Source organism: Medicago sativa, chromosome 1, assembly GCF_051527215.1.
Source record: "Medicago sativa cultivar Bolivia chromosome 1, Bolivia_mono, whole genome shotgun sequence".
Lineage (NCBI taxonomy): Eukaryota > Viridiplantae > Streptophyta > Magnoliopsida > Fabales > Fabaceae > Medicago > Medicago sativa.
The window spans coordinates 56776392-56800742 of record NC_140749.1 but is presented as its reverse complement, the minus strand read 5'-3'; the positions used below and the strand labels follow the sequence as shown (position 1 = coordinate 56800742).

Below are 24351 nucleotides of genomic sequence, written 5' to 3'. Positions count from 1 at the left end.
TGAGGTTAAACACTGTATAAGTAAGAAAACTCAAATCTACGTGGATATCCCATGTAACTAAGAGTGAGTGTTCTTTCATTCCAGAATGTAAAATCCACTAAAAACCAACATCTGCCCATAAGGGTTTGATGGTGCAGGCTCGAGTTGACATATCTTTTTGATTGCAAGAAGGAGCCAATCATGCCGGCAGGCATTTTAACGCACGTGACCGGCTATTGTATCCCGTCAAATAAAACTGCCCTTTAAGATTTCCAAATTCGTTCAATCTTTTCCCTGCCCTAACTCATGTGCTAGCGCTACACAAATTTCCCTGGTATATCTATCTAAGTTCAAACTTCCCTGGTATATCTAAGTTCAAACTCATGTGTTTCACAAATAAGTGTGAATTTTGAACCCCGAGAGAGATTAATAGAAGTATTAGGAAAAAATTAGCATAAAAGTCTAGCACCGTACTATAATCAGGGGCGGATCTACATTGGAGCTATGTGGGACTATAGTTCCACATGTTTTTCCCACTTAGTTGATAAAGAGCATGAGCCATGATAATATGACTTCTGTGCTACTTCAGATTTTATTCCAAAGCCATTTATTAGTCTTTTCCCTATTAGTTCTTTGTATAACACTTATAACTTATTGTTAATTATTATGGACACTTATTCTAAATTATGATCCGTCTACTTGCAATTGTGACAGCAATTGCGACCACATATTTTATTTCAATACAGATACTCATTATATAACCGCAACTGCAATTTTATAGCTATCATTTTAGTGTTAAACAATGAGGTAATAATATTTGTCGATTAAAAAAAAATTGTATTATTATTTATTTGAAAGTTTAGCTCCACATGTATCTAAAGTCTGGATCCGCCCCTGACTATAATATAACAACATTTATATTTGTACACCCTTAATTGTTTCACATCTATTTAACGCTTCATTTTTTTTTCCTATCATATTATTAGTATATCACATCTAGCACTTTACATTTTGTTATTTCTTTCTCATTAGTTAACAAATAGTTTTTAATCATGTGAGTTTATAAGTTATAAGCTAGTTTATTGGTCTTATCAAACCACCTTTTTAAGGAACATGCTACCCCATTTTATTTTATTTAGTTTTAATGAGTATGTATGTTTTATATTTAGCTACCCTAATGATAAATATTGAGCTAATCAAAATAAATTTATTTGTCAAAAATTAGTAAAATATGAAAGTCAAAAAACCTACATGGTTTCTTCAAAAAAAAAAAAAACCTACATGATTGATTAATTTATCGTCTTATTTTGACACTTTGGGTCTCTTCAGCATCAAAGAAAGTTTTGTTAAGAGCATATTTTTTGGAAATGAGTTAATTGTTCGGATCGACAAAGATACTAATTATTTGTTCAATACAAAATCAATTATAGATAAATTTGACTTATTGAAACGACATTAATTTCTACTTTTTATTTTTTTGGTATATCCCCCCTGATTCATAGGGAAAATATGACAATCCAGTGTAACTCTACTTTTTCAAATAGTTATTATCATTCTTTATTTTCTAGTTATGTTTGAAGTTACATTTATATAATTATAATTATTGTAAGTTTTTTCTTATATTTCATGAATATATCAATTTTAAAAAAGTAATTTTTCTGTACATTTAGCCCCTCATAATTTTTTTCTAGTTGCCCGTTGTCATTATTTAATGTTTGAATTTCGCCATCAAATTCTTTAAAACAAACGATAAGTAAAATATGAAAAATAAGTAAAATACTAACAAAAAAAATTCTTTCCTCCATTTCTTTTAAGGTAAAAGGAAAATTGTAAATGAAAAAGAAACAAAGGTTGAGACAGTGACGGATCCAGAATTTTTTAATAGTGGGGGCATCATATATAAAATTATCCTATACGATTTTTTATATTACGTAAATTTTGAATGATTTCTCATTTGCAATATCAATACAAATATCTTTCTCTATATAAATAACTAAACAATCATTTAACTGGTCATCTCTCGCCCAATTTTGCATTTGATTCTTTATATTTGAGATATATGAAGATATGTGTGGGCAAGAGAGAAATAATTTGTAATAAGTGTGGGTCATATGATCAAAATGTCAACTATTGATACGTTATACTACTAAAAAAAAGTGTTTCTAAAAATTGTGTAGGCACAAGCCCACACATGTGCCAACATGCATCCGTCCCAGGATTGAGGGAACATTAGACCTTACCTAGATACAACCCAAATGAGAATACATCATGATAAACTAGACCAAGTGGACCAGCTATAATCTTTCCTTACAGAAATTCACTAATCACGACAGGCAACCCAGCGAACCCGCGTACGGGGGCGAAACCAGGTTACAAAAAATATGAAGAGTGAACATCTGCAAAGAACAATTAGGGAAACATGGTATCAAAATCCAAGGGCCAACATCTCACTGAACAAAGCAACAAGAATAAAAGTTCTTTCAAACATGAAGTACCAAAGTGTAGGTAGACATGATGCCTTGAAACTTGTAGGCAGATCTGGAACATCTGAGAGTCGAAGAAGTCAGACCACCAAATACCACAGACGCGTAAAAACCCAGATTGACGGATGAGTCCAATACGTCAGTAACCAAACTCTTATGGGTTAACAGAATAGATCCTTTCAGGTTTTTTAATCAGACCCTTTGATATTGAAAAAAGAACCACTGCAAAATGAGTCTTAAGTCTGAAGCAACCACAATCTCTAATCAAACATAACAAAAGAAATGCATTAACAAACATGAAAATACGAAAGCAAACACTATAGCACAAAAACAAACCGCCTCCACCACAACAACAACAAGCATCAGTAGATTGGAACAATCTGACGGCAGCAAAGCAAGAGCTTCATGGTGGCTCGAAAACCCGACAGCAGTTCGCTCTCAAAAAACAAACAACAAAGGAAGAAAAACACCACAAAACTCCACCGCCCACAATCGAGAACTAAGAACAGCACCCCAAAACCACGAGAACCCAATAAGGATGGCGACACACCAAAGAACTTCGACATCATCAGATAAGTTGAAATTCTGGCACGTTAGACTTAAGATGTTCTATGAGATGTTCCAACACCAGTCATAGAAAAACAGATGTTGTGAACAATGTTTAGAACATTAAGCTAACTAACACAAACATAATAAAACAAAATAACAGACAAGCAAGTGAAAGGCACAAAGAGATTGTTAACTCAGTTCGGTGCAACGTCATCTACTCTGGGGGCTACCAAGCCATGAAGGAAATCCACTAGTGTAGTCCTTATTCTCTAGCAAACACCTTGTTTCCACTAAAGACCTAGGACCTACCCGTATTGACTTCAACCTAGGAACTCCTAGATCTGAGATCCTATCTCACTCCCTACAACCCAATCACAACCCCTATGATTCTCAGTTTACTAAACAAACAAACAGTGAAGTTACCTTCTAACAAGCTACCTACAACCGTGTTTCACAGCTTTGGTGTAGTACACAACCTACCTAACTCTTTGCTTAAAAGCTTCAGAGTAGTGAACAAAATACAACTCAAAACACAGTCCTAAACATGCATCAAGATGATACACGAAAGGCTCACAAACAATAGACTCAAAACCCTAAATGATCTAATCTTGCAATGATGGCTTCAATGCTCAATTAAGTCTTGTAGTCTTCTATATATACTGAAGCAATACGGGTCAGAACAACTTGTTGGACTTCAGAACAAACGGTGATCCATTTCACAATCCATAGAACCAGAAAAGGAAACTCCTAATATATAGGCACATTTATAGGAACATCCTGATCACCTCCAAAACTTTCCAAAGTAGATAGCACATTCTTAGGAAATCACAAACGATCTGATTCTGTACTAAAGACACGCAGCTTGACCAACAAGAATAAATGCGTGGATTCCTTAAATATAAAACGCGTGCGTAAATCAAGGCACATGAACAAGTCACACTGAACCTTGCCAGGATGTTGGAACATCGTGTCCAACATCACACTTGAATATTTGTTTTAGGCAAAAGTGAAGTCAACATACAAATATCCAACATAAGTGGAGGTCGCTGACAGAGAATTTTAGAAACCACCCCCAAACTAGAGGCGACAACGCCGTTACCCACCACAACAACCTCAAACCATAACAAATCAATCAACCGACAGTTGGACAGAGGGCGACAATTTGACGGAGGAAAAAAACCACTCAAACCATAGAGCTTGCAATCACCCGAATTGGATCTGAGGACTTCTGATCTGAAACAGAGGACCACCAGACAGCAAAAGAGGCGTCAATGGTGGAGAGGGTGAACCTCGTCGCACCACCACACATTGAGTTTACATCGGATCAATGGTTTTGGATATGGAGGAAGGTACGACGGCACAAGGGCAAGGGTTGAGTTCAGAGATAAGATTTGTTCGAAGATAAGAATTGTTTCATCCAATTTCAATTCAAATTCACCGAAACAATTCATCTTAAAATATAACTTATTTTAAAGTCAATCAATTGATTTATTGTATTATTTGTTGAAGGTAGGAAACATGTTCATACTTGTTAAAATAATAGAAATATTAAGCTAGGAAAGGGGGAATTGTTCACATCAAATTTCAAAAGCAATAATAGAAATAGAAATAAGTAAGTTAGGATGGGAGAAAGATTCACATTTAGTTGCAAAAGCAATGATAACAACACTTTCATTTAGTTGAATTTTTCTTCATAATGAAACTATCCTAATTTAGTGTATATACTAGGGGCATCATCAACATTAGTTGGAAAAACAAAAAGATAGTGTATCAACTTTTTCTACGATTCCTATGCCCATATATATGACTATTTTATGTACCCAAAATACATTCAAAATAGACCCCAAAAAACAAAGACAAGGACCCAAAAAAGAAAAACTAATTTTTCCATCAATTGCCCACTAGTCTTATATAAGATCATCACATGGCAACTTCTGATTCGGGCACGTAATTTAGTCTTTCTTCCCACACCAACTTGGATACATATTCATCTTGCTCAGGTACATGTTCCTGCTTCACATAACATTAAATGTTCATCATTATTAACTCTACAAAAATCATCATTATGACCCACTTGTTTTAGCAATATGTATTAATTAAATAAATTCATCATCATCATTATCTTTTAAAGCAAGAAAGAAAGTTGTTTATTTTTTATATATTATTGAATATAAAGTGAAGATGGTTGAGCAATGGAATTGAACACGAACCTCTAATCCCCTAACCAATTCCTTGGCTGTGGATGCTGACACGATAATGCGACGTGCCTTTGGGGAAATAAAGCCTTCATCAACGGCCTTGTCAATGAAACACAACAATGAATTGTAAAATCCATCCACATTCAATAGACCCACCTGCACCATAAAAATATTAAACAATCAAACATTAATATCACAATTATAATAGCTATATATTTACACTATATAATAACTATATAATATATAGTCGTAAAATCGAGATTTGACGATTCATATTTTAATATCAAAATATGTATTAGAATTAAATCGTTTGATCTTGATCAGATGACTGATGACTACCGACGAAAATGTGAATTACTAATCACAACATATTCATATTAGAATTAAATTGTGTGATCTTGATCAGATCACCGATGACTACCGACAAAAATGTGAATTGCTCTAATCACAACATATTCATATTTTTATTTCTAGTAGTATTCCATCGACCAACAACTTTATTGGTTTTTTGTTGTTCTTTAGTTAATTACTTTAATTTAATTATTACTAGTTTTATATAGTGACATATCTTTCTCCCATTCAAATGGAGAACCATCAATCTAACGTCATATATCAATATCAAATAATGTAACGTGACAACGATTAACTACACAAAATCCTAAAGTACTATCTTTTCATGTGAATTGAAATTCAATACCCCACATGTTTCGGTTCAATTATATTTATACGAAGCTTCCTAATGTTATGTATCATGCTTAAAATTAAAACATCAACTAGTAGTTAACTAATTAAGCTAATTAACCCAAAAAAAAAACTAAAACATATTTGTAAGCAACATGTCATCTTAAGATACGTAAAAACAATGGTTTTTAAACATGGAGACAACGAATAAATACGTATGACATGCATCATAGATAGGAGGCAAAGTTGGTTAAGGCAACTGCTGTCCGAATAATTTAAAAAGAAAAAAAAAAGCAAACATTAATTAAATCGAATTTGACTGATTCATATTTTATAAAGTAGGATATTAGGAGAAAGCTAAATTCCAGAGAGTTCACAAGAGGCAAGTGAATTAGCTAGTTTGTTTAATTATAAAAGGTATATAATTTCTTGTAAGATATACTTTATTCCATTCCCACCTTTCAGGCATGTCTCTAGTTATTACTTATTTATAATATTGTTATGTCTCTATTATAACTTTGGTCAACTTAATTAGTTTGTAACTAATGTCATTACTATCTCCCCCAACTATAACCAAAGAAGTAAAACGGCATATAATATGTCTTATGATAACAAATTGGAAAAGAGTAATATACTAGCAAAATCAGTAACATAAGTTGATATATTTGGTACAACAAATTTTGAACCAGATACATTAATTTTTGTAGATTAAATTTTACTTGTATTTTAGGACGGAGAAAATAGTTTTTAAATAAATAAAAAAGAGTAGTATGGTTCTTACCGGTTTGCTGTGGATCCCAAGTTGAGCCCAAGTAATAATTTCCAGCAATTCTTCAAGGGTTCCATATCCACCTAATGTTTCAAAATAACAAGACATTTTAGTACCAACTTCATGTGTTAACCAAATTAAGAATCCCACTTCACATGATAATATCCTACTTCACATGAGTATGCTCTTTCTTTCTTTCATTCTTATGTTTTATTAATAAATTAATAATGTATGAAGCCTCTAATATGGTCTTGGTTCAATGAAAGTCTTCGGTCTGCTACAACAACTGTTGTAGCAGACCGGTCCATATATGGTCCACATGTGGATCTGGTAAAATCCAGTAAACAAAAACCGATGAAGTATTCCTAAAAATGGTCAATTCGACACGTGGGCTCGGTCTATATATAAAATGCACCTTTCATGTTTTACTAGTGTAGCCAAGATTTCATACCAGGAAGGGCAATGAATGCATCAGCCTGCCTAGCCATTTCAGCTTTCCTTTGATGCATATCAGATACAGCTCTCACTTCCCCAATAGGGTCACCAGTTATCTGCATTTTCGACCACCATATATTTTATTAACAAATTACATGAGACATTTAACTTTAACAACTAAATCTTTACAAAATTGATCTTATTGCAACGAGCAAAGGACAGCATTAACTCAATGGTTTACCTCTCTTGGCATGAGACTCCTAGGGATAACACTGCATAAACAAAGTCCATATAACATACATCATTAGTCAAACATTACAAGACAAAAATATTTTAATGGATAATGATTGTGATTTAACAAAATGAATCTAATGAATGACTATAAAACAAAATTTAATTTAAAAAATGCAAGACAAGTAAGATACATGAAAGAGAAGAGTTATAAGTATTAACATGTCAATGTTTTCAAAGTGCATGCAAGTGAAAAGGAAAAGGCAAAAACATTGGCTCCAATTCCCGCGCATGAACTTTCTGTAAAAAATAAGCCAAAAGGCATTCACCTTTTAACCAATGTCTTCAAAAAGCTTCTAACCATAAGTAAAAGTTATACACAAAATTACTTTTAATTCACCCCCCTTTATATAAAAACTCAACAATGTAGCAAAAAGCCAAATTAACCACATTAGTATATAGTAAATTTATATTGTATTAAACTCTAATATGCTCCCTTCCTACATTTAGAAGCTTCTATAGAGGGGTTAATTAAATTAAAAATTGTCCCACACTCTACCAATATTTTATGATCCCCCATAATGTCTTACATTGAAATCATTAATTTCTTAGGGAGCAGGCATGGGACAATAGACAACATATAGAAAGATTTAACCCACTTCTTAGCAATCAATAAAATGATTAACTTGTCCTTTCATCCAACAAACACATAGATATAGACAAAAATAAAACAAAAAAAATAGAGAATGATTTTTAGACATCATATTTTGATGTTAAATGGTGTCGTAGATTTTGTGTATTTTCAACTACGGAGTTCTGAGTTCTGATGGGATCCAGTGCATTAATGCTGGTATGATCGTTTCTATTTTCAAAATAGATAAGTTGTAAACTAAAAGAGATAAAGATAAACATAAAAACATTAAAGTGCAGCATATTGTGTTCAAAATTTGATACAAAATGAGAGAAGAAACTAACCCAAGAACATGGCGTCCACCATCATGAACTGCTTGAGAAACAAGACCCATCAGACCCACACTACCACCTCCATAAACCAAATCAATCCTTCTCTCAACCTTCAACATTGAAAATACAAACTCAAATGACACGTGTAACTATAGTAATCATGACAACAAAACCAAACCAAGCTAGAAAGAAAGAAACAATAAAATTGATTAAAAAAATAAAAATAAAAAATACTATTCTATTGATTATATAAATATTGATTGATAGAGATTGATTGATTTAGTGGAGTAGTCAATAAGAAAATAAAATTAAAAAATTTTGGGATGTAACAAAAAAAAAAAAAAAAAAATAGGTAGCCCTTGGCTATAGGATAAAAATCATGAAAGATTGTGGGAAATGGTAAAGGCTAATAGCACGCTCCGTATAGTGTAATGATACAAAGCTTTGCACGTTCATTTTCCTAGAAAAGTGCAGAAAGCATTTCTTGATTTATTTATTTTTATTATTTTGCATCATATTGAAAAATTTAAAAAAAAAATTGTATGATTAAAAATATATGTTTTAGATAGATTATACAGAAATAAAAACTAAGATCATGCAAGAAGGCTGATCAACTGACAGAGAGATTCCAGCTAGCAAATAAAACAATCTTCTCATTCCTCAACAATCTTAACCTAGATTTGGAACTTTATAAAATTTTATTAGTTGAAAAAATAAAAATAAACAAAGGAGAAGAAAGAGGTGTAACAAGGGAAGAAAAAAATGTAAAAGACCACAAAAAAAATATGAACATGAGGAATGAGAAGATGAACATGAACAAAGAAAGATAGAATGTAGAATCTGACCATAAAATATAAAAAAAAAATCTAATAAAGACATTTTTTTTGTAAGGAAAACATGATTGATGAAAGAGTTTGTGTTGTATAACTCACAAAAAAAAATCTTTATTATAAGAAAAATAGAAGAAAATCATATACCATTTCTTTTGCTAGTTCAACAGCAGCTTCTTGGTAAGTAGGTTTGTTCCCTGAACTGCTACCACAGTAGACACAAATCCTCTTAAACTTTGATTTGGTTTCTTCCATGATCTTAACTCAAGAAAAGGGATTAAAGTGGTTGAAAATGAGAGAGAACTAAGAGAAAGAAGAATACTTAAGACTGTTTGTTTTATTTGCAAAGGTGTTTATGTCTCTATTTATAACCTTTGTGTCTTGTAAGTTTAGACACATAACCCTCTTTTGCCAATTATACCTTTTTTTAAACGAGAAAAATACTTTTTTTTAATTCTTTGTCTTTTCTCAATTAAAGAGATCCACATGTGTATTTCACTTTTGAGCGTAAATAAGTCTCTGTTGGATGGATCAACGGATAAATAGTTATCTTCATTCAAAATGAGTGATAAGCTGTCATAATAATATTTTTTTGCCAAAAAGATAGTCGTAATAATTTTTTAGTATAGTAAAATTATAAATTTGTCTCTGATTTCTCACGATAAAAAAATGTCTACCTCTTTCTTCCTTACTTCCCGTTTTAACTCTCCGTGTGGTAACTCACCATACTTCAATCCTCCAAAAGCTTCAATGTTATGGCGTTAAAAAAAATTTGTCTCTGATTTCTCACGATAAAAAAATGTTTACCTCTTTCTTCCTTACTTCCCGTTTTAACTCTCCGTGTGTTAACTCACCATACTTCAATCTTCCAAAAGCTTCAATGTTATGGCGTTAAAAGAACCATTTAAATAGGGGAATTAGTCATGTTGCGGATTCGATGAGAAAACACACCAATAACAAACTTGATGTGTGGAGCAAGGGGATAATTAAGCAACCAATATCAAAGTGAATTGCAATTAAACAAGCAAAAGTAGAAAAACAGCGAGAGAAAAGCAGAGAGAACACAAAAGAATCTGTTTACCCAGTTCGGTCCAAATTGACCTAGTCTGGGGGAGAGAGCAGCCCTCCGTTCCACTATATGATGAGTAACGTTACAAAAGAGATTTCAATGGGTTACAAGAATAAGTCTCCCGCCTAATTCTACCCAAATCCCAGCCTCTTCCCGTAACCAAGAGACTCAATCCTAATAGTGTTTCCCAAGGTGAATCAACCTTCAAACCCTAGTTTGTTGCCAAGAGACAAACTCTATACAAACCCTAGTTTGATTTCTAAACCCTTGTTTCAGCCCCCTCTATCTCTCTCAAAATAGTCTGATACAAGGCCTGTATTTATAGTAAAAGAAACTCCCATAAAATTGTAACAAATCTGGCCCAAAAATACGTTTCTGAAAAAATAACAGCACGCGAAATCGGCCACCGATTTTCCAAATCGGCCACCGATTTTTCCCGAACAGAAAGCCTCCCAAAAGGCAGCCAAAATCGGCCACCGATTTTCCAAATCGGCCACCGATTTGTACTTTCAGCAAACATCAATTTTGGCCTCCAAACTCCAATTTTGAGTCACTTTCACAACAATCTCCACCTTGACTCCAAATTAGTGATGATGCCCATTTAACATCAACACCTTGCTGCTCTTTCCCTTGCTTCCCACTACGCCGAGTAGCTCCACAAGTTTACACCTTAATCTCTTCAATCATCGGAATGCCTTCCGCCCCTTTGAAGATCCTTGTGTCCAAACTACTCAAGGAATTTTAGGTAGTTCCACAAGTACACACCTTAACCTCTTCAGCCATCGGAATGTCTTCCGCCTTCTCGAAGATCCTTGTATCCAAACTACACTAGGAATTTCAGGTAGTTCTACAAGACTACACCATACCTCTTCAATACGAGACATCTCCCGCTTCCTTGAAGATCACCTTGCATCCAATCACCCTTGGACTTTTAGGGTAATTCCACAAGCCGTGCTATACATTCTTCAACCTCCGGAATGCCTTCCGTCTTCATGAAGAAAACCATTGCTCACCACTAGAGCATATCACCCAAGGTCCTCCATAGTCGTACCACTCCCGGTGTGTTCAACTCCACCTAAAGCTGAGCTTCCAACCTCTCAACTAGCAAATGAGTACATCCCACTATGTCTTCCTTGAACCTCCACCTCAACCGGTAGATCATGAGTATTCTTACCACCGCCTCTCCAGGCTGATGTTGAGTGTTTAACGTCTCTCCAGACGATCACCGCTCTACCAGGCATCACCCCCAAGGTGAGAAACATCACCTTCATCCTCCAAACAGCACACCATCAAAGCACCTGCATCCTCATAACCCTCAGAGACAATTTGTACGGAATTACCAATCTCCGGACAATCCTTCTTGAAGTGACCCATCTTGTTACACTTAAAGCATTTAAACTTTGTCTTGTTACTACTCTTTCCCCGGTTACCTCTACCTCCACCATTCCCTCTTGAAACACTTAAGCCTTCCCCGTTTTCATCAACTCTCAAGTCCTTCGACTTAGTCAACTCCTTGGTTCTCAAAGCCGCTTGAACTTCTTCCAAGGTAACAGTGCCTTCTTTTCCATAGAGCATGGTATCTTTAAACGATTCAAAAGATCTAGGTAGAGCACACAACAAGAGTATAGCTTTATCTTCATCCTCAAGATTCACCTCAATATTCTCCAAGTCATCAAGGATTTTGTTGAACTCCGTAAGTTGCTCCATGATGGCCTTTGACTCCACCATCTTGAATGAGTAGAGTTGTTGCTTTAGGAATTGCCGATGAGCCAAAGACTTTGTCATATACAAAGATTCCATCTTTGCCCACATCGATGCCGCGGTTGGTTCCTTTGCTACTTCTCTCAAAACTTTATCTCCGAGGCACAAGACAATGGCACTCCTGGCCTTGTCCACCATCTCGGTCTTCTCCGCTCGTGTCATGGTGACCGGTAACGAACCTTCACCCTTCAAAGCTTTCTCACACTTTTGCTGTATCAACACCGCTTCCATCTTTACCTTCCATAACCCAAAATCGTTATCTCCGGTAAACTTCTCAATATCCCACTTTGAACCCATGATACTTGATTATCCTTTGACCTTTGCCCCACGGTGGGCGCCAATTGTTGCGGATTCGATGAGAAAACACACCAATAACAAACTTGATGTGTGGAGCAAGGGGATAATTAAGCAACCAATATCAAAGTGAATTGCAATTAAACAAGCAAAAGTAGAAAAACAGCGAGAGAAAAGCAGAGAGAACACAAAAGAATCTGTTTACCCAGTTCGGTCCAAATTGACCTAGTCTGGGGGAGAGAGCAGCCCTCCGTTCCACTATATGATGAGTAACGTTACAAAAGAGATTTCAATGGGTTACAAGAATAAGTCTCCCGCCTAATTCTACCCAAATCCCAGCCTCTTCCCGTAACCAAGAGACTCAATCCTAATAGTGTTTCCCAAGGTGAATCAACCTTCAAACCCTAGTTTGTTGCCAAGAGACAAACTCTATACAAACCCTAGTTTGATTTCTAAACCCTTGTTTCAGCCCCCTCTATCTCTCTCAAAATAGTCTGATACAAGGCCTATATTTATAGTAAAAGAAACTCCCATAAAATTGTAACAAATCTGGCCCAAAAATACGTTTCTGAAAAAATAACAGCACGCGAAATCGGCCACCGATTTTCCAAATCGGCCACCGATTTTTCCCGAACAGAAAGCCTCCCAAAAGGCAGCCAAAATCGGCCACCGATTTTCCAAATCGGCCACCGATTTGTACTTTCAGCAAACATCAATTTTGGCCTCCAAACTCCAATTTTGAGTCACTTTCACAACAAGTCACTTTAGTCACTCAATAGGAAAGGGGTAGTCACTTTAGTCTCTGAATGCAGAGAAATTGTAGAACAGTCCCTGAATGTAGACTCTGTTGGTCAATTTCAGGGACTAAAGTGACTAACGGAGTCTACATGCAGGGACTAAATTGACTAACGGAGTCTGCATTCAGGGACTAAATTGACTAACAGAGTCTACATTCAGGGACTATTTGCAATTTATCTGCATTCAGGGACTAAAGTGACGACTCATTTCCTATTCAGGGACTAAAGTGACTAATTTCCCATTTAAATATCATATATTTTGACTAATAGAGTAAACAATCAATAATTATTTTGTAATTTTAATATATTAAAGAATCGTTATAACTACTCAATTATAAAAAAAAATTAGTATTAGTAAAATTATAAATTTGTCTTTGATTTCTCACGATAAAAAATGTCTACATTTTTCTTCCTTACTTCCCGTTTTAACTCTCCTTGTGTTAACTCACCATACTTTAATCCTCCAAGAGCTTCAATGTCATGGCATTAAAAGAATTGTTACACTTAAAAAAAAAAAAAAAGGATATTTATCCAATTTTCATCACTTAAAAATTGATTTTACGGCTATTTCTCAATAATGCAACAGATTTTTCTCTGTCTCACTGTCATTCAAACAAAGAGAATCCACCAATTGGTTTTTGTGCTGACGTGATTTCGTTTTCAATATTCTTCTATATGTAAAAGGAATTCTTCTACTATATGTTATATTTTTTTAAAGAATTCTATAAGTTTTATACATGAGTAAATCATTAAATTGGTCTCTGCCTTTATACAAAATTCTTAAATTGGTTCATGACTCTATCAATAATTCAAAATGGTCATTGTCTTTGTCTAACTTTTCTCAGATGGGTCCTCGACTCTATTAGTTGTTTTGTATTTTAAATCATTAATGTACCAAATAAGATCTAAAAGGCATTATGTCAATAACCACTAAATAATATCCAAATGACATGAAGCAATTAACACTCAAAATACAAAACAACTAATAGAGTCATTGACCAAACTGAGAAGCGTTTGACAAAGACAACGACCATTTTGAGTTATTAATAGAGTCAGGGACCAATTTGAGAATTTGGTACAAAGATATGCACCAATTTGATGGTTTACTCTTTATATATATATATATATATATATATATATATATATATATATATATATAAGTTGATCTTGATGCTCAGGTATATAGATTAAAGGTGCAAGATATTACACAAAGTAAAAAGATTTTATGTATAAACTGAGAAAAGATTACAAGGCGGAAGCAAAGCGTGCCTCCAAAGAAAAACAAACTTCCTATATATAGGAAAAGAAGTTCACTATTTGAACCAGTAAAAGGCGACCTAAACATTCGGTAGCCAAAAACAAACGACAAACGAAATTATTGCTTAAAGCCGGGTGCTCATTGGGCCCCATCGTCACTTAAACAATAAAAACAACACGACAAACAGCTTTAACAAAATTGTCAAAAGAAAAGCAAAAGAAAAAGCTAAAGCTAAAGTTGATAACGACTAAAGCAAAAGCTTGAAAGAGACATATTGTCTTCTGAAAGATTCCTTGAGATAATTGCGGAGGAAATTATTTGGCTTTGCTTGCAACGATCTCAATCATTGAGTCCCAAATATCTTCCATCGTTGGATCTGGTTGAGATTCACCAGCTAACACATCTTCATCTTCATCAATGTCTTTGGACCCTTTTGAAGAGACTGACATATTGTCTTCGGGGAAAGAACAGAAAAACTGGTCTTTCATGAAATCAAGAACTCGGACCTTAATTTGATCATTAGTTTCTTGAGGATATTTCCTCTGAAAATAAGTCTTTACTTCATTCATAGAGAAGTTTTGAGTGTTGGTGGTTTTAACACTTTTGGCCTTATCAGATACAACAGAAGCCTTAATTTTATCAATTATGTTTTTAAGGTCGTCTGGACTCATATTAGTCCAAAATTTATAAAAGAAATTTCTTTGGAGAATGGGAACATTGAACCTGTCTTTAGAGATAGTGATATTCCACCTCCAAATCCATGGGATTTGGAATTTACAGAAAAAAAGACAAGGACATTGTCCTGTAATAAGTTTGCTGGATGCAACCTTTTTAATTAAAGGACTGGTATTGCACCAGGATGTATACAAATTTTGTATTTCTTCAGGTAAAATCTCTAAGGATGGGCCAAATTTTTGCCACCATGAAAAGAACCAGTTTGGAATAGATTTTTCCACAACTTCAGGATTAATAGAGAAAAACCAAGAATGTTTGTTCTTGGGATTTTGGTAATAAAACATTTGGGTGAAAGCATTGACATAGTCCCAATAATTGAAATTGATAGAATTGTTTTGACTATCTATAATAGCCTTTTCATTGTTGGGGTTGATTCCCCAATCTTTAGGGAGTAAAATCTTATTAATGTGACATTTTGAAAAACTTATAAAGTCTTTGGTATTACCGTTATGGTGATTATGAGTGATAGTAACTGATCCTGATCCGATCAGAAGCATTTCAAGGTGAGGTCTAGATTTTCCAGCCATTCCTGGATAGCATCTAGAGTCTAAATATCTGTCTTTAATAGACCAACCATCACTATTATTTAGTGAAAGATCTTCATCATCAATATACATAATGGTTTCTGTAATAGGGTTTTCAAAATACTCTTGAGGCGACTCTTCTTGAGTAGCTTGTTTGTAAGATATTGTCTTACCTTTAGCAGAAGAGGATGAAGATGCTTCATCTTTCTCTTTTTTCATATTAGAAAAATTTTTTCTATATTGGACCACTGACCAATTCCCAATTATAGGAACATTGCTAGTCATTGGTTCTTGGGGCAACATATTATTGCTCCCTTGGTTTCCACGACCATATTGGCCACGGCCTCCTCTTCCCCTATAAGGGGTTGTCATATCCCTGTAAAAATTCACGGGTTAAAAAATCAGCAAGAGAATTATTTTCTCCCTTAATATATTGAATATCAAATTCAAATGCAGATAATTGAGCTTGCCAATTAGCAAAGATTTGTTTTGCTACAAGATTTTTAACATCTTTTTCAATAATAGGTTTTGCCGAACTACAATCAATCCTAAGCAAAAACTTTTGATTAAGTAAATCACTCTGAAATTTAGAGATACATTTTATGATAGAAAGCATTTCTTTCTTAACCGTGGAATACTTGGATTGGGTAGGATTCCATTTTCCTGAAGTAAATCTAACTAATACTTCTTTATTGGAAGTAGGGTTAACTTGTTTAAGGATCCCTCCATAACCCAAATTGGAAGCATCAGTTTCAACAATTTTGAAATAATTAGGATTGGCTAGAGAAAGGCAAGGCAAATTTTTGACTTTACTCTTAATCCTACAAACAGCATGAGTATGTTCGTCCGTCCAGGGCTTAGGTTTGGATTTTAGTCTATTGTACAAAATGGCTGTATCTTTAGACAAATACTCATAGTAGTCAGACACATAATTAAGACTTCCTAAAAATCTTTGTAATTGGGTTTTATCCAAAATAATATCTGGAAATTTAGAAGCAAATTCAATACTTCTATCAATAGGGATAATAGTTCCCTTATCAATTGTATGACCCAGAAATCTAATTTTAGTCTGGAATAATTTCATCTTGGGCGCAGAGACAACAAGCCCACTTCTTTTGACCACTTCTTTAAATATCTTTAAATGTTTAACATGCTGATCTATAGTTTTAGAAAAGACTAAAACATCATCAATGTAAACAATAATAAATTCTGAGTATGACTCAAAAATATCATTCATAATTTTTTGAAATTCTGATGGCGCGTTTTTTAAACCAAAAGCCATAACCAACCATTCAAATTGACCAAAAGGAACTGTGAAGGCAGTTTTATATCTGTCAGATTCTTTAACTTGAATCTGCCAATAACCAGATTTCATATCAAATTTTGAAAATATAGCAGCAGTTGCTAATCTGTCAAGTAAATCTTTCTTGTTAGGAATAGGATACCTAATCCATTTTAAAACCTTATTAAGAGGTTTATAATTAATAACAAGCCTAGGAACACCACGTTCCTTTTCAGCTGCATTATCAACATAAAACGCAGTACAACTCCAAGGAGATTTAGATTTTCTAATTAATCCTTTGTCAAGAAGAGATTGGATCTCTTTTCTACATACATCTTGATAGGCATTATTCATTTGAGCCGGTCTAGCCTTAGTAGGAATTTGTCTTTCATTAAAGTCATCAATATAGGGTAAAGAAACAATATGTTTCTTTCTATTCCAAAAAGCATTAGGAAAATCGTTACAGACTTCATTATTGAATTGAATCTCTAAAGACTTAATCTGTCTTTGTATCTCAACTTTCTTAAGTTGATTATCAATATTGCGAAGACTAATTTCTTCTTTAAGAAAACATATTTGTTTTTCTTTTTTGTTAAGTATATCCTTAACTTCATTAAGCATCCTAGTATGAGGATTGGTAATAAATTCAAAAGTAATTTCTTGATTATCAATTAAAGTAGTAATTCCTCTTTGATCAATATTTTTGATGGGCATAATATTATGCAAAAAGGGGGTTCCTAATATAACTCTATGAGTTAAATTTTTTACCAAAATAAAATTAGTTGGTAAACAAATATTTTGATTGCAAATATAAGTATTAGAAAGTTTATAATTAACTTGAAGTTTATCTCCTCCCGCTTGGGTTAGAGATTGAGTAGTTTTAGAAAAATATTTTGTAGGAATAATTCCTTCCTGAATGCAGTTCAAGTCTGCGCCACTATCAACCAAAGCAATTTCATTTTTTAGAACATACTCTTTGTTAATCACTAAAGTAATTTTTATAAACCACTTTTGTGAAGTAACTCTTTGAAGAGTAGTTAAAAAAGTATTTTCAGATTTTTCTCCGGAAGTAGGAGAATTAGAATTTTCAATTTTGGGAATGTCCTGAATAATCTCCTCAATTTTTAAAGTTTCTAATTTAGAAATTCGCTGAGATAATATATTATTATCTCTTTTTATCTGAGATATTTCTCCCTTTAGAAGATTAATTTCTCTTCTCAAATCATTAGTAGAGATAGGTGTTTCCTTAATATTAGTTTCGCGAAATCTAGATAAGACTTCACTAATATTATAAGGTGCCTCAATAATTTGAGGTCCTCTATCCTTATTAGAACCATCTTTGATAAGAAATTCTAACATTTTTCTCTTTAGATTATTATCTGAAATATTATCAATGGCTTTAAGAGCTTCATCATGTTCTTCAGTTAGAACATTTAAACCATTCATTTCTACTATATTTTTCCAATAGTCTATCTCCTCATTGCAGGGACAGTCTGACTCCGAACTATTATCAGAATCGTCATTAGTGGTGGAATCATTAATTTGATTTATAACTTCATTGTTATCTTCTGATTCATTATCAGAATATTTAAATAGGACTTTCTCTAATTGAGAACGAAGGTTATCATCTTCAATATCATTAAGTTGTTTCTTAGTCCAGCATTGAGTGGCATAATGACCACTTTTGCCACATTTATGGCAAGTAATATTTTTTGAAAACTTACCAGCTTTCCTTTTATTTTTAGTGCTGGGAAAACTTTCCCTAGTTTTTTCTTTAGAGAAATTTTCTCTATGTTTTCTCTTATTAGAAGACTTATGAGATTTCTTTCTCTTAATTTGAGAAGTATCATTAGAAGAACTAATTTTCTTCTTACTCTTTTTATCCCCAGTAGGTTTTCCTAAATCAAAGGCAAATTGTTCACAAAATTCCCCTAATTGGTGTTTTTCGGTCAATTTTTGCTTCTTAAGTTGATTTTTTAACTTTATGTCATTACACAAAGAAAGGCCTTCTTGAATACAAGTATTAGAAATTTGACCATAAGTAAGATTTGGGTAATTTATATTTATCCCATCATTTTTATTTCTTAAAGATTGCCTAACTTTTTCGGCAAAAAGATGAGGTAAACCATCAACAAATTTGGCTTTCCAATGATTACTATTAGGGTCTTCAATCATGAAAACTCTGGATAAAAAGGTATCTTTATACCATCTAAAATGTGTTAAAGAAGGACAACGTAAATTTTGTAAAAGAGTGCAAATACGCTCTCCAACAGGTATTCTGGTACCAACAAAATTGTTTATTATAGAAAGACTTAAAGTATAAACTGCGTCTTCTTCGTTAGTATTAGTCACAGATCCTGTGGCTTCATCTTTAACAATTTTTTTATGAGAAAGAATTTCTTCTCTTTGGGCAGCTGTGAGATACGCATCCCACCATCCTCTAAGTTGACCGACAAAACCCACGGTTATAAAACTAGCAATATTTCTATCGGTATTACCTTGTTGTTTACAAATAGTAGAATACATGAGCATTTTTTGAATGACAGTAACAATTTGTCTATCATTAAGACCGTCAATATTCCATTCATAAATGGATCTACCCGAGTACGAGGTTTGGATAATGTCATCATTTTCTTCAAAAAGTAAATCATGTGGCGAGGGTCTATCGTAATAGATTTTATCAACTCCTCTTTTAGTATAAACCGTATTAATTTCAGTCTTTTCATTAAGACTAGAGTCATTGAACATATTAGCAAGTTCATCAACATCTTTACTCTCAGATTCGCTATTAGAATCTTCATCTTTGGAAATAACATTAAGGTTTAATTTCTTAAGTTTTTCTTGCAGCGTATTCAAAAATTCATTCGAATTATCATCAATTTTGAAATTCTCAATTTTAGTGGGAGGCTGAACAATAGGAGATTCACTAATTTGGTCATAAAAACCTTTTGACTCCGATGTTGATGTTGAAGGAATATCCTTTTTTTTTAAATGATTAATAATAACTTCTTGATTGTGTATATTTTTCTCAACCAAAAATTTTAAAAAAGCGATATCTCTATCTAAAGATAACAGCTGGTCTCCTATTCGAGTAAGATAAGCATTAGAAAAATTTTGAGCTTTGATTATGGAGTTTAACTCATTAAGGCTATTAAGGGTATTCCCTACCTTGGATCCTATGCTAGTGTGCGAATACGCAACAGCTTCAACGTTAGTTCCCAACGTTAAACTTTCTTCCGGAGGAAACGGGGATTGAATGGGATCGTTACGTCCAATAATATTCCAAGATCTGGATTTTAGAGTACAAATTTCTTTTTCAGTTTGACTGAGAAAATATGTTATAAACCATTCAACAAATCTGATGAACTCTTGAGTTATGCCAAGATGTTTATAATAATCATTTTTAATTTTTTCTCTTTCCCAATCTGGGATTTCTCTGAAAAACCATTTACGAAAATCAGAGTATTTTTCCATCATAAATTCATCATTTATGAATTTCCTCCAAAGACTATTAGGCGTAAGGTCCATTAAAAGTCTGATGGGGTTGGGGAAGTTTTACCTTCTTTTTGACTATTATTAGCCTCATAAACTCCAAAAGGAATTTTGTTGTCGCTCATAATTATGTGTTCGACAGTTTCAGACTCATCTTTAGTTTTAGATGTTGAAGCTTCTGAGAAGGATTTCCTAGAAATATTACTGGGAACAGAATAAAAATTGTTGGAAGAATATCTGGAAGATATACTTCTTGGTATTTTGCAAATTCTCTGAGGATTAAAACGAATTTCAACGTCTCCATCAGTAGTTTGAACAATTTGTTCAACATTTCTATTCATGATAGGTTCCGGGTTAACGATACGAGGAAGATTCCAATTATCAGGGAAATCTAATTCGTCCCATCTTATAAGTCGGTTGGTGGCTACCTTAGAGGTCAATAAATTAGTATTAACCAAAGTAGTGGTTCCGGGATGACTTATTTGTCTAGCCTTAGGATTAAGGGTATTTAAAACCTTAAAATATATCCTGTAACAAACAGTCATAATTTGACTTCCAGTTTTAAAATCATAGCCATTAGTATGAATATTCATTTGTAAAGCCTCGAACAAATGTTTATCAGACAAGGATAGACTTAAATTAGGGGCTATATCAAAATAGACTGGTCCATGACATAAACTGGACTCAATAACAGCAGCTAAAGATTCTTTAAAATTATTGCATCTGCCATCTCTAACGTATGCCATTATACTGGTGTTTAAGCCAAGCAGAGTTAAAGGTCTAATAGCAATTTGTATTAACCCAACATGTATATATTTATACTCTTTAAAGGATTCTAAATCCTTTTTACATAACATAAATATATCTTGAGAATCTTTTGAGATTCTAACATTTTGTTCAATGGTCTTAACAGCCATTCTAGACTTAAAGTCAAACATCCCAAAATTATAAATTTCTTTTTTAGGTACCGAGGGTATTACCCATTTGTTTAAGTTTTCCAAATTGTTTGGGAATTCGACCAATTCTTGATTGGTGGTAAGATCATTTTGATCTGGTTCTTCCATGAAGAAAACAAAGGGCGAACAGTGTTATGACGTAGTTAAATAACAAAGTAAAGCAAAGTATCCTAACTTTCTCATGATCATAATACCAGATAGTTTGAACTTAAAAAACTTTTATAAAAGTCTCTAAACCTATCAACCCGCAGGGATAGAAGAGCAAAGCTCTCAACGAGACATCGAACGCAGTAATCTGACAAAAATTCTCATCGAAACAGACATCAAGCATCTCTCACTCCCTCCCGGGAAAAAAAAACGAGATTTTTGTCTGAAACAAGAATCACCAGATCCGTCCCAAAACTCTTTTATGTTTAAAATAAAAGTTATTATGATCATGACAATGTGTTAATACTTATAAATACTAAGTTAAAAACTAAGTCATAACAACAGTTTAGCCTCTAATTGTCATTCAATTAGAGTTGGGTAGAAGAGGTACCTGGATCCAAAATGGAAAGGCGATGATACCAAAAGTTGCTCTTGATGCTCAGGTATATAGATTAAAGGTGCAAGATATTACACAAAGTAAAAAGATTTTATGTATAAACTGAGAAAAGATTACAAGGCGGAAGCAAAGCGTGCCTCCAAAGAAAAACAAACTTCCTATATATAGGAAAAGAAGTTCACTATTTGAACCAGTAAAAGGCGACCTAAACATTCGGTAGCCAAAAACAAACGACAAACGAAATTATTGCTTAAAGCCGGGTGCTCATTGGGCCCCATCGTCACTTAAACAATAAAAACAACACGACAAACAGCTTTAACAAAATTGTCAAAAGAAAAGCAAAAGAAAAAGCTAAAGCTAAAGTTGATAACGACTAAAGCAAAAGCTTGAAAGAGACATATTGTCTTCTGAAAGATTCCTTGAGATAATTGCGGAGGAAATTATTTGGCTTTGCTTGCAACGATCTCAATCATTGAGTCCCAAATATCTTCCATCGTTGGATCTGGTTGAGATTCACCAGCTAACACATCTTCATCTTCATCAATGTCTTTGGACCCTTTTGAAGAGACTGACATATTGTCTTCGGGGAAAGAACAGAAAAACTGGTCTTTCATGAAATCAAGAACTCGGACCTTAATTTGATCATTAGTTTCTTGAGGATATTTCCTCTGAAAATAAGTCTTTACTTCATTCATAGAGAAGTTTTGAGTGTTGGTGGTTTTAACACTTTTGGCCTTATCAGATACAACAGAAGCCTTAATTTTATCAATTATGTTTTTAAGGTCGTCTGGACTCATATTAGTCCAAAATTTATAAAAGAAATTTCTTTGGAGAATGGGAACATTGAACCTGTCTTTAGAGATAGTGATATTCCACCTCCAAATCCATGGGATTTGGAATTTACAGAAAAAAAGACAAGGACATTGTCCTGTAATAAGTTTGCTGGATGCAACCTTTTCAATTAAAGGACTGGTATTGCACCAGGATGTATACAAATTTTGTATTTCTTCAGGTAAAATCTCTAAGGATGGGCCAAATTTTTGCCACCATGAAAAGAACCAGTTTGGAATAGATTTTTCCACAACTTCAGGATTAATAGAGAAAAACCAAGAATGTTTGTTCTTGGGATTTTGGTAATAAAACATTTGGGTGAAAGCATTGACATAGTCCCAATAATTGAAATTGATAGAATTGTTTTGACTATCTATAATAGCCTTTTCATTGTTGGGGTTGATTCCCCAATCTTTAGGGAGTAAAATCTTATTAATGTGACATTTTGAAAAACTTATAAAGTCTTTGGTATTACCGTTATGGTGATTATGAGTGATAGTAACTGATCCTGATCCGATCAGAAGCATTTCAAGGTGAGGTCTAGATTTTCCAGCCATTCCTGGATAGCATCTAGAGTCTAAATATCTGTCTTTAATAGACCAACCATCACTATTATTTAGTGAAAGATCTTCATCATCAATATACATAATGGTTTCTGTAATAGGGTTTTCAAAATACTCTTGAGGCGACTCTTCTTGAGTAGCTTGTTTGTAAGATATTGTCTTACCTTTAGCAGAAGAGGATGAAGATGCTTCATCTTTCTCTTTTTTCATATTAGAAAAATTTTTTCTATATTGGACCACTGACCAATTCCCAATTATAGGAACATTGCTAGTCATTGGTTCTTGGGGCAACATATTATTGCTCCCTTGGTTTCCACGACCATATTGGCCACGGCCTCCTCTTCCCCTATAAGGGGTTGTCATATCCCTGTAAAAATTCACGGGTTAAAAAATCAGCAAGAGAATTATTTTCTCCCTTAATATATTGAATATCAAATTCAAATGCAGATAATTGAGCTTGCCAATTAGCAAAGATTTGTTTTGCTACAAGATTTTTAACATCTTTTTCAATAATAGGTTTTGCCGAACTACAATCAATCCTAAGCAAAAACTTTTGATTAAGTAAATCACTCTGAAATTTAGAGATACATTTTATGATAGAAAGCATTTCTTTCTTAACCGTGGAATACTTGGATTGGGTAGGATTCCATTTTCCTGAAGTAAATCTAACTAATACTTCTTTATTGGAAGTAGGGTTAACTTGTTTAAGGATCCCTCCATAACCCAAATTGGAAGCATCAGTTTCAACAATTTTGAAATAATTAGGATTGGCTAGAGAAAGGCAAGGCAAATTTTTGACTTTACTCTTAATCCTACGAACAGCATGAGTATGTTCGTCCGTCCAGGGCTTAGGTTTGGATTTTAGTCTATTGTACAAAATGGCTGTATCTTTAGACAAATACTCATAGTAGTCAGACACATAATTAAGACTTCCTAAAAATCTTTGTAATTGGGTTTTATCCAAAATAATATCTGGAAATTTAGAAGCAAATTCAATACTTCTATCAATAGGGATAATAGTTCCCTTATCAATTGTATGACCCAGAAATCTAATTTTAGTCTGGAATAATTTCATCTTGGGCGCAGAGACAACAAGCCCACTTCTTTTGACCACTTCTTTAAATATC

The 24351-nt window shown here is 33.6% G+C and overlaps 3 protein-coding genes across 3 annotated transcripts; all 3 read right to left on the bottom strand.

Annotated features, from left to right (window-relative positions):
* Positions 1 to 4628: 4628 nt before the first annotated feature.
* On the bottom strand, positions 4629 to 9472 carry LOG7 (Putative lysine decarboxylase family protein). Its single transcript, XM_085722325.1, has 7 exons — positions 9266 to 9472; positions 8301 to 8398; positions 7336 to 7366; positions 7111 to 7210; positions 6672 to 6742; positions 5222 to 5365; positions 4629 to 5021 (listed from the first exon to the last, which is right to left on the bottom strand). The coding sequence occupies exons 1-7, from the start codon at positions 9371 to 9373 to the stop codon at positions 4932 to 4934; spliced, it is 642 nt and encodes a 213-aa protein (XP_085578451.1). The 5' UTR covers positions 9374 to 9472; the 3' UTR covers positions 4629 to 4931.
* A 5093-nt stretch (positions 9473 to 14565) lies between these two features.
* On the bottom strand, positions 14566 to 15928 carry LOC146955638 (uncharacterized). Its single transcript, XM_085712285.1, has one exon. The coding sequence runs from the start codon at positions 15926 to 15928 to the stop codon at positions 14612 to 14614; it is 1317 nt and encodes a 438-aa protein (XP_085568411.1). The 3' UTR covers positions 14566 to 14611.
* Positions 15929 to 22224: 6296 nt separating this feature from the next.
* LOC146955637 (uncharacterized) lies at positions 22225 to 23587 on the bottom strand. Its single transcript, XM_085712175.1, has one exon. It carries the CDS (start codon positions 23585 to 23587, stop codon positions 22271 to 22273), a length of 1317 nt encoding a protein of 438 aa, XP_085568301.1. The 3' UTR covers positions 22225 to 22270.
* Positions 23588 to 24351: the final 764 nt, after the last annotated feature.

What these genes read in the sequence shown, in the direction of transcription:
- LOC146955637 (XM_085712175.1), bottom strand. Translation starts at nt 23,587, where the DNA reads ATGACAACCCCTTATAGGGGAAGAGGAGGCCGTGGCCAATATGGTCGT.
- LOG7 (XM_085722325.1), bottom strand. Translation starts at nt 9,373, where the DNA reads ATGGAAGAAACCAAATCAAAGTTTAAGAGGATTTGTGTCTACTGTGGT. An exon ending in TTGAACTAGCAAAAGAAATG is followed by an intron (nt 8,399 to 9,265) that starts GTATATGATTTT and finishes TCAATGTTGAAG; the next exon opens with GTTGAGAGAAGGATTGATTT. An exon ending in TGCATTCATTGCCCTTCCTG is followed by an intron (nt 6,743 to 7,110) that starts GTATGAAATCTT and finishes TTGAAACATTAG; the next exon opens with GTGGATATGGAACCCTTGAA.
- LOC146955638 (XM_085712285.1), bottom strand. Translation starts at nt 15,928, where the DNA reads ATGACAACCCCTTATAGGGGAAGAGGAGGCCGTGGCCAATATGGTCGT.